Raw genomic sequence first — 9,847 nt, forward strand, 5'->3', positions numbered from 1 at the left:
GGACACATAATCAGATCAATTATCAGACACACTGATCCATCTATCATGAAATACCATGACATTAAATAGGATAAGTAAACGGAAGATCTAAAATCTCTTCTAGCAACAGACTCATAGCAATAGCTTTAAACCTGTGACTTTTTTTTTTCTTTCCACGCCTTTTTCAACAATTAAATAAACTAGGTAGCCAAATGGGGTTTCGAATGACAGAAAGATCGAAACTTTGATAGCCATTTCCATCAAAGACATAGTGTCGTGCAGTAAAGGTCATCGGAATTAGCACGAACATCATCCATCGGCAGAGGAAAATTAAAATGATAGCAGCTGATTAACACAACAATCAAAACACTAAACAGACATATATGACAATAAACACATGTCAACTAATATTTGATCAAATGAAGTCTTGATTCTGACATAAAGTAATGAAAGAGTACATATCATCATACTTAACAACACTGGAACTGAAAGTTCCCTCTAATTTTACATGTCAATGTATATAAATCTGGCTTCAACTGACAATAAAGGACTACATTATCCCACAACAAATATATAGTCGAAGGACACATAATCAGATCAATTATCAGACACACTGATCCATCTATTAAATAGGATAAGCAAATTGAAGATTTAAAATCTCTTCCAGCAACAGACTCATAGCAATAGCTATAAAACTGTGATTTCTTTTCTTTCAACCCCTTTTTTCAACAAATGGGGTTTCGAATGGTAGAAACATCGAAACTTTGAAAACATTTTTCCATCAAAGACATAGCGCCGTGCAGTAAACATCATCCGAATTCGCATAAACATCATCCATCACCGGAGGAAAGTTAAGATCGAATGGCAACGGTTTCCTCAAAGACGACGAAACAATGTTTTCATTCTCATTCTCATTATCACATTCACCATTTTCAACTACAGAAGACGACGAATCACAATCGCTCCTGCAATCATCCGGCACAACCGGCGGCGATCGAGGATGTTTCCTCATCGGTTTCGCCGCCGTTTGCTGACGTGGCGGTGGCAGTCTAGGACCGCTAAAAGATTCCACTGTACTACTCATACTACTAGATGTAGGTCTTTGACAAACAATGGGAGTTTGAAATCTCGGGTCAATAAACGGGTCGTTAGGGTTTAATATTTGATTGAATTGTTGATTATGTTGAGGTAAAGGGAAATTAGTTTTGGCTTTATGTCCACGAAGAGTAATAGCAGCTGTATCATAAGCTTTAGCTGCTTCCTCAGCTGAATCAAATGTACCTAACCAAACCCTACTTTTCTTATATGGATCTCTAATTTCTGCTGCAAATCGACCCCATGGCCGTTTTCGGACACCACGAAACCTAATTTCTTTTAATCCTTCAGATCCGTTAGGTTTCGCTGCTGCCGCCGCCGTTGGTCTACCTCTCCTCATGACCTAAATAAGAAGGAAAAAAAAAGTTTGATTTTCTCGGTCTAGATCGAGCAATAACAAAGGATTTTTTTAGGTTTCCTTTCGTCTTCGAGAGGACTCCCTTTCTCTCTCTAAAACATCATTTTTCTCTCTCTAAAATTTCTGTTTTCAGAGGATTTTAGCTTCCTTTCGTCTCAGAAAGCACTCACTTTCTCTCTATATAACTTCGATTTTCTCTCTCTCTAGAACTTTGATTTTTTTTCTCTCTCTGAAACTTTGATTTTCCCTCTCTAAAACATCGATTTTCTCTCTCTAGAACTTGGATTTTCCTCTCTGCAACTTCGATTTTCCCTCTCTAAAACATCGATTTTTTCTCTCTGAAACTTCGATTTTTTCTCTCTCTAAAACTTGCTTTCTTTCGTCTCAAAAAACACGCACTTTATCTCTCTAGAACTTTAATTTCTCTCTCTAAAACTCCGATTTCTCTCTAGATCGAGCAAAAACCGAGGATTTTAGCTTTTCCTTCTTCTCCAAAAGCACTCACTTTCTCTTTCTAAAATTTCGATTTTCTCTCTCCAAAACTCAGATTTCTCTCTCTAAAACTTCGATTTTCTCTCTCTCTAAAACTTCGATTTTCTCTCTCTAAACCTTCAATTCTTCTCTCTCTACTGTGTGTGGTGTGTTAGGATGTGAAATGGAGAGAAAGATCGAGAAACAATAGAGGATTTTAGCTTCCCTGCGTCTCTAAAACTTTGATTTTCTCTCTCTAGAGTTCAGCTTTCTTTCTTCTTCGTCTCTCTCTACTGTGTGTGGTGTGTTTGGATAAGAAATGGAGAGAGAAATTTAGTTTTAGAGAGAGAGATGCTCTTTCTTCTTTTGTTTATTTGAATTTTTCATTTATAGAAAGGAGACTATTTTATAATTTTTGTTTTGGGAGGAAGGAATTGGTGGGGAAAGTGGGAAAAAAACGCGGGGAAAAAATATCTTCATTTTCTCTATTTTGCCCCCTACTAATCCATAAACCAAACAAAGCTTTACTTTTGCTGCTTCTGTCTTGCTTCCTTTTTTTTATTTTTCCCACGCTAATTACTCTTTTTGTTTGCTTGGAATGACGAAGTTGCCCCTCACATATTCTTTATCATTTCCAACTAATACCTACTCCCTCCGTTTACTTTTACTTGTTCATTATTTCGAAAATAGATTTTCACTTTTAATTATCCACTTTAAGATATCAAGAGAAAAATAATTTATTTTTTCTATTTTACCCTTAGTATTAATTATTCATTCCAAACCATTTTTCAAAATCATTATGAAGTCATACACCAATTAATATGAGTAACATGATAAAATATGCACTTCATTTATTATTTCTTAAGGGGTGTGCAAAGTGCATAGTAGACAAGTAAAAGTGAACGGAGGGAGTACTAGTGAGATAGTAGTAAATTTTTATTACCATCAAGGAGTGTTAGAGAAATTAGAAATGGAAAAGCAATTGACATGGAGCATTTTCTCTTTTAATAGGAGTATATGACCAGCGTGAAATAAATTCAAATTAATCGAACCAACGAGTTTCAGATATTTGATGATTAAAAAAAGAGTTTCGAATATTATTTGATAGTAAAAATAAGATCGAATAGTTTATGGACACTTGTACTTATTTTGTTTTAATATACGAGCTCTCTTACTCCATGAAATTTCATTCAAACACGTGAACTCGTTAAAAAAGGAATACCGAACTCTACCCGCGTGAGGCCTCATAGCTAGGGAGAACCATAAAATCAGAGTTATATTAGAACATCGGTGGAAAGGTCGAGAAGACACCTAAAAATAGCTTTAAAAGCCAGATTAGGACCCTCCATTATAAGACTTAAGCAAGGTAAGAAAGCGGCAAAAAGTATACATCCACTAAGTACCCTCATTCTAGAGGACATAGTGGATTAAATTGATAAAATTACAGAAATCTTCTAAAAGCCATCTCAAACACTCCCTTAAAAAAACATTGTAATAGGTATCTTAACTAGTTTCTTAAAAGCCTAATGTGAGCAGAAGATAGAAAGGTAAAAAAGAAAAATGTTGTTAGGGAATAATAACCCCACATTAAATGTGAAACTAAAAAAGTAACAATGAGATTATAACTGCAATTAGTAGTCTTGATTATGTTCCCTTTAGCCCAAATGAATTTGCCGGTTGGCTTTATGTGAGAGATTATACCTATTCACGTGAAAGAGGAGAACTAGAAGATGGGATGTGTGTAGTTGGAGAAATAAATGGAGGATACAGCTCTCTTTTTTCAAACTCTAGAATTTATTGCCTTCCCCTTCAATACTTCTATGGTATGTGAAATCAATTACTATTCATCATTAATCAGAAGTTTTGAGTTCGTATTCGTAGAGAACACTTTATTTTCAAAGTGAGATTTTTCAGCGCGAGCCAAAATTACTATGACTCTAAAGTAGGTATCGGACATAGAATGAAAAATCAAAAACAAAAAAATTAAAGAGTTCATTGGAAATATACTCAATTGCAAAAGTGGAGCTCTGCCAAATTACAACAGTTATATCCTCTTGAACTAGGTAAAGCATGCATGAAATAGTCAGCGCTTCTTCTATTCCTTTTCTTGGTACGGAACCATCAGAACTTGAACCAAATACCTCACATGTGAAGGAAATCGTGGCACTTACGATTTAACAAGTTGAAAGAGAATCAATAGATTTTGTTCTCCTTTTTTGTTTCAATTAACATTCCGTTTTTGACATTTTTGTTTATCGAGTAATAATTTGATTAATTTTCAAAACCATAATTGGACTATTAATATTTGAAATTCAAATATTCTGAACTACGCCAATAGAATCACCAGTTTGAATAATAGTAGCGCCCATTACATGTGAGCACGCAATAAACTTTCGTCTCTGCAACAGTACAAGTGTACAGCCTAACTCTATTACGTTTACTTCACAATAGTGAGTTAGAATCCCAACACACTCTTATGGAAAAAGCTAGTGGAACTTGTCGAACTTGGAGTTGGATTCACACATAATTTTGACAATATCTCATCGTACTAGCTTTCTACCAGAATGGTACTGTTTGTAATAAATGTTTATGTTTTGTTGTTTGCATAAGAAAAAAAAGATAGTGTTTGATTGGTCGATAAAAAATATATAATTGCCACATAAAAAGTAATGTTTGATTACGACGTTAGATAAAACAACAACATACCCACTGTAATCGATAAAAGCGAAATCGTAAAGTTTAGTGAGAGACGATTAGAACTTATCCCTACCTTTTGAAGAGTAGAGAGAATGTTTCCAATATGACCCTTGGCACAACAACGCATTACCAAAACAGGCTAGAAAGAAAAAAATAACGGCAGCAATACTCAGCTACTTACTGAGAAAAGGAGAATACCCCCCCCCCCCCAGCCCATCGCCTACTTACGAACCTTCTACCTTAATCCTCGACCTCCAAATCTTCCTATCTAGGGTCATGTCCTCGGTAAACTGGAGTTGTGCCATATCCTGCCGAATCACCTCCCCCTAGTACTTTTTCGGCCCGCCTCTTCCTCTCCTAACACTCATTATGACCAAACTCTCACCCCTTTTCACTGGTGCATCCGCGCTTCTCCTCCTCTACACATACCCAAACCATCTTATCCTAGCCACTCTCATCTTGTCCTCCACGGAGGCCACTCTCACCTTATCTCGTATAGCTTCTTCCTAACTATATCTCTCAGAGTACGTAAAAGTTAGCAAGTTGAATACCATTTACTGGAAAATTATATATATCATAGCAAGTTGAATCCCATTTACTGGAAAATTATATATATCAAATATTATTTTGCGTGTGTGTGTATCAAAATTTGAATCTTCTTAAATATTCTTAGTGTAATTTATAGGTTTGGATGGATTATGGCTGAGTGTAAGTACCACCATCTAGCTATTATTTGGCCCAATTGTGTCTTATTCATTTGATTTTCATTCACATTTGTTTCAATGGTGTTGAAATTCAACCGTGTTTTTCGAGCACCAACCTAAATCATTTCAACAAGTTTTAAGTAGTAATATGGACTTGGTTAAGGAATTTGTCCATTTTTGGGGGGTCTTATAGGGACGTGGAAGCGCTAAAATAAGGAGGTTAACTGTCACAATTGTAAAGTATGATTGTCCCCTTAATTATATTCAATTTCATGCTGATCAAATATATATATTTCCAAATAACTAATTCAAAATTATATACTTAATTACAAGGCATCTTTTCAAACATGTAATAATAATTAATAAGAATGTGAACCAAACAATGAATATTTGCTATTGATGTCTATTCACAAGCGTTGTATAAGACCATAGAATTGGTATTTGATTACTCTTTATGGCACGCTGGTGCCGGCCATCATAATGACCGCGCATAACAACAATAGTTGGATTCCAATATTCGACCAAACCACTTATGTTTTCTGAGTCTTATCGAAAGGAATTTTGTTTTCAACAAACTACTTTATCAAAAAGAAACTAGACAAATCAAAGAAGCTTAATTGCGCTGTAATGCCAACCAGCTTGTTGATTAGTCATAGATAATAATGCAAAAAGGGAAAAAGAAACACGGGTTAACAAAAAAAAAAAATCAACTTAAATGGTACTAACTACTAAGGCGAGTTTATAAGTTGATCACACATGTTTATGCAATTATTTATTTATTTATTATGTGAGTGGTAAGCACCGAACATGCATATTAGAAGCAAAAATCAGCTTAAAGTTATAGGTGTGTCACCTCCAACTTATGACTTTCAACTAATAAGAACTTGGTCAGATTAGAATTTTTTTTTGATTTTATCCCTAATATTTTCAATAATCTTCAAAATAACCGTTCTAAAATATAATCCCTAATTCCCTTTTATTTAATTTTCGTTGTTCGTCCTTATACGGATAAAGATATTTTTCTTGTTTATATTTCTATAAATAGCTTTAAGGACGTTTAATTATTCAAACAGAAAACTTTTATCAACACTTCAATAGTAAATACGCAATATTTATGTATAGAACAATTCAATATTTAAAGTGTCTTTAACATTTATTTCTTAGTAGCAACTTTTGATCAGTTAAGCCAACATACTCTTTTAATGAGTTTTAACTTTATTCTTTGTTCCTTTCCGTTATTTTTAATTTTTAATGGAAGGAAGGAGATTCATGAAAATGAAACTAGACTAACATTTTCAAGAAGTTTAATACTCCCTTCGTCTCATAATAAGTGTTACCTTAGCTAATTTTTTTATCCCATAATAAGTGTCACATTGGGAAATCAAGACATAAATTGACTAATTTTTCCTACTCTACCTTAAACACGAATTACAAGTTAAAGTAACATCTAAATAGTGATTGGAAAAAGCCACATACTAACTTGGTATTGTTGGATTCCCAATGTCAAAAGATTTACTACTTTGCATCTACTGCCGTTTTAAAAAATAGTTTATTTTATTATATATGAAAGAATTTAAGAACTTCACATTTTATTATCGACATTTCTTAATACGCGCTAAGTGATAAAGAATACTCATGAGACTATAAGTATCTGTCAATTGCTAATCAAGTTGTTTCATATAATCGTTGATAATGTATGTTATTTTGGACTCCACGTACGTTTCCGTGTTAAGCAAAGACTGCAAAGTCCATTAAAAGACGAAAACAAAGTCCAATCACATTGTAAAGCTTTTTCTTCTAATACTAGCACTAGCAACCCATATGAATTTGTTGCAAACAAATCAATCATTTTTTTTCATGATTAGAAGAAAATGCCTATTGCAAATGCAAGTAGGAATGCATTGGAAAAGAAATGTAAAGAGTTTTTGTAGGGGTAAGGTGATAGATGAAATTCTCCTATATATAATTAGATTTTTTTGGTTTGAGCTTTTGGAATAAAAATATTTGTGGTAAGGAATTTTTTGTCCCTTTAATAAATTTTGCTGCACAAATACAAAATAATTTGAGTTAGTGAGCTCCTCTAAATATCTGATGATTATATATAACCACTACATTTAGTCCCAAATAAGCTGGACTCAACTATGTGAATCTTCGCGAATTTATTTAAATTGTATTACTGGATTCATTATGAGTTGATAAGTTTTACGCTGATTGTCATCTTACCGCACCCTCCTCCTTTATCCTGACTTGATACTAACAAAACAAGCAAGATCACGCAAACAAAGTTTACCTAATGATTATTTCAAATAATAAATGTAAAAAAACAATTTGACCTTGGTCTTTAGGGCACATAATAAATATGCTTAAAATTGTTTCATTATTAAATTTCCTTTCCTCACGGAACCTTCAGAGTAGTTGGCAAGTGAATTAGTCAATTAAGTTAAACTCGTATATTTCACTAAGTTTAGGAAATTGGTCAAACTGATTAAGGGTAAGAAGGTCATAACAAATTGTATGAATGGGACCCACATAGACTCGACCAGCCATGAAGTCAATGCAATCGTCAGATCTGGCCCCACATAACGAGTCATGTGCTTCATGCCTTTAGAGCCTGTTTGAATTGACTTATAAGTGGATCAAATCAGCTTATAAGACATTTTTAATTTATTCTGTTATTTCGTATAAATAAAAATAGCTTTTTAAATTAAGTTAAAAATGTTTAAAATAAGTCAAAACCAACAAGTTGCTCAACCCCAACTTATTTTCTTTTAACTTAAAAGTCATTTTGGTTTGACCAACAACTTTACCCTTTTATCCCTTATATTTTCTATTAATTCCAATACGACCCTTACTTCTAAAAAAACCCTTAAGACTTTTTATCTAAATACGTAATCGCTATTTATAAAATAATTTTCAGCACGTAAAAGTACTTTAAGCACTTATGCTTAAAAGTCACTTTTTTTCAGCTAATCCAAACGGGCTCTTAGTCCCAAATAATCTGAGCTCAAACTATATGAATCCTCACAATTTCATTCAAATTTTATTATGAGTATTCATTATCAGTTGCAAAGTTTTAGGCTGACTGTCATCTTATCATATCTTGCTCATTTATCTCGCTTTGAAACTAACAATATGAGCAGGCTCACGAAAATAAAGTTTATGTAATATTTATATAAAATTAAAGTAAAAAACAATTTGACCTTGGTCTTTAAGGCACGTAATAAATACTCCATTTGGTTCAAAAAAAGTATCCATCTAGCCTTTATTTTTTTTGTTAAAAAAGAGTGTTCACTTACCAAATTAAGAAAGAATTAACCTTATTTGTTCAAATTTACCTTTATTAAGTGTTAAGTGATCAAATTTCAATACCTATTTAATTAGAACTAATATAATCAAATTATCTATTTTTGTCTAGAAGTTTCTTAATGGGTGTACAAATGGTTAAATTGACACTCTTTTTGAACACCGGAGGGAGTATTAGTGACTAAGGTATGCTTACACTTAAAACCAAATATTTTTCACTTTTTTATTTGAAATTTTGAAGTCGAGTCAAGATTGAGTTGCGTTTTGTCAGAGCTTGGGTTAATATTTTATTGTTCGAATATATTTCAAAGTGCTTTAAAACATGTCTTTAGTTATTTTTCAAATTCCAAATATTTTCTATACCAAGTGACGTCGATTTTTAAATAAAGCTCAAAACGTTTCTCAATAAAGTGAAAAATTCTTATGGCCAAACGTGCCCATTAAAAGTCTAGAAATTTGGTCACACTAATTAAGGGCAAAAAAGTCATAAGAAAATGTGTGAATGGGACCATATTGACTCAACCGGCCATGGTGTGTCAATGCATTTGGTCAGACCTGGCCGCATATAACGAGTCACGTGCTTAGTGCCTTTATATGTAGTCAAGTCAATCTCGATAGACAGGGTAGTGGGTCCCATATTTGCCAAAGTCATCTGACACTTGTCTGTAAACAACATGCTTGAGGTCTTTCTTGCCTCAATAACTACTAGTACTTGACACATGCTAAGGGCTGGTATTTCTTTTTAATTTGATTATTACTATTTTTATTAAGCTTACAACAAATTTTGGTAAGCTGATAACTAACGTCAATTGATAGATTAAAATAGAGGGAGTACCTACTTTTGTAGTTCTCTTTTTATGGTTGAGGCCGGAGGGTATTTAATAAGAGGAAAGAAAAAAACTATTTTTCATGACTCACTTTACCATAGAGAAATTTTGAATTTTTTAACAAAAAATACTTTCTTGATTGTTTCAAGGTTCATTTTATTTCCAGATATTTAAAAGTGTACCTCAAGATTGTCAGTATCAAGCCTAAAAGTTGAATAATACTGTAATAACTAACAACCGATTCCCAAACACCGCCTCAGATTTCAGCTTACTCCTGACTTCTCCTAAAACGTCACTCGGTGCGTGTCAGATCCTTCCATAAAGAGCAAAAGTTGTCAAACTACCTTAACGAACCTTTTTGGGATTATACGAACCTGCAACTCCTTAAAAATTTATTTCCCAATTTTTTTCTT

General features: G+C 33.3%; 1 protein-coding gene across 1 annotated transcript; it reads right to left on the reverse strand.

Moving 5' to 3' along the window:
• Positions 1-361: 361 nt before the first annotated feature.
• Positions 362-2,274, reverse strand: LOC132053188 (ethylene-responsive transcription factor 3-like). Its single transcript, XM_059445099.1, has 2 exons — positions 1,976-2,274; positions 362-1,932 (listed from the first exon to the last, which is right to left on the reverse strand). Exon 2 carries the CDS (start codon positions 1,412-1,414, stop codon positions 761-763), a length of 654 nt encoding a protein of 217 aa, XP_059301082.1. The 5' UTR covers positions 1,415-1,932; positions 1,976-2,274; the 3' UTR covers positions 362-760.
• Positions 2,275-9,847: the final 7,573 nt, after the last annotated feature.

Source organism: Lycium ferocissimum, chromosome 4 (assembly GCF_029784015.1).
Source record: "Lycium ferocissimum isolate CSIRO_LF1 chromosome 4, AGI_CSIRO_Lferr_CH_V1, whole genome shotgun sequence".
Lineage (NCBI taxonomy): Eukaryota > Viridiplantae > Streptophyta > Magnoliopsida > Solanales > Solanaceae > Lycium > Lycium ferocissimum.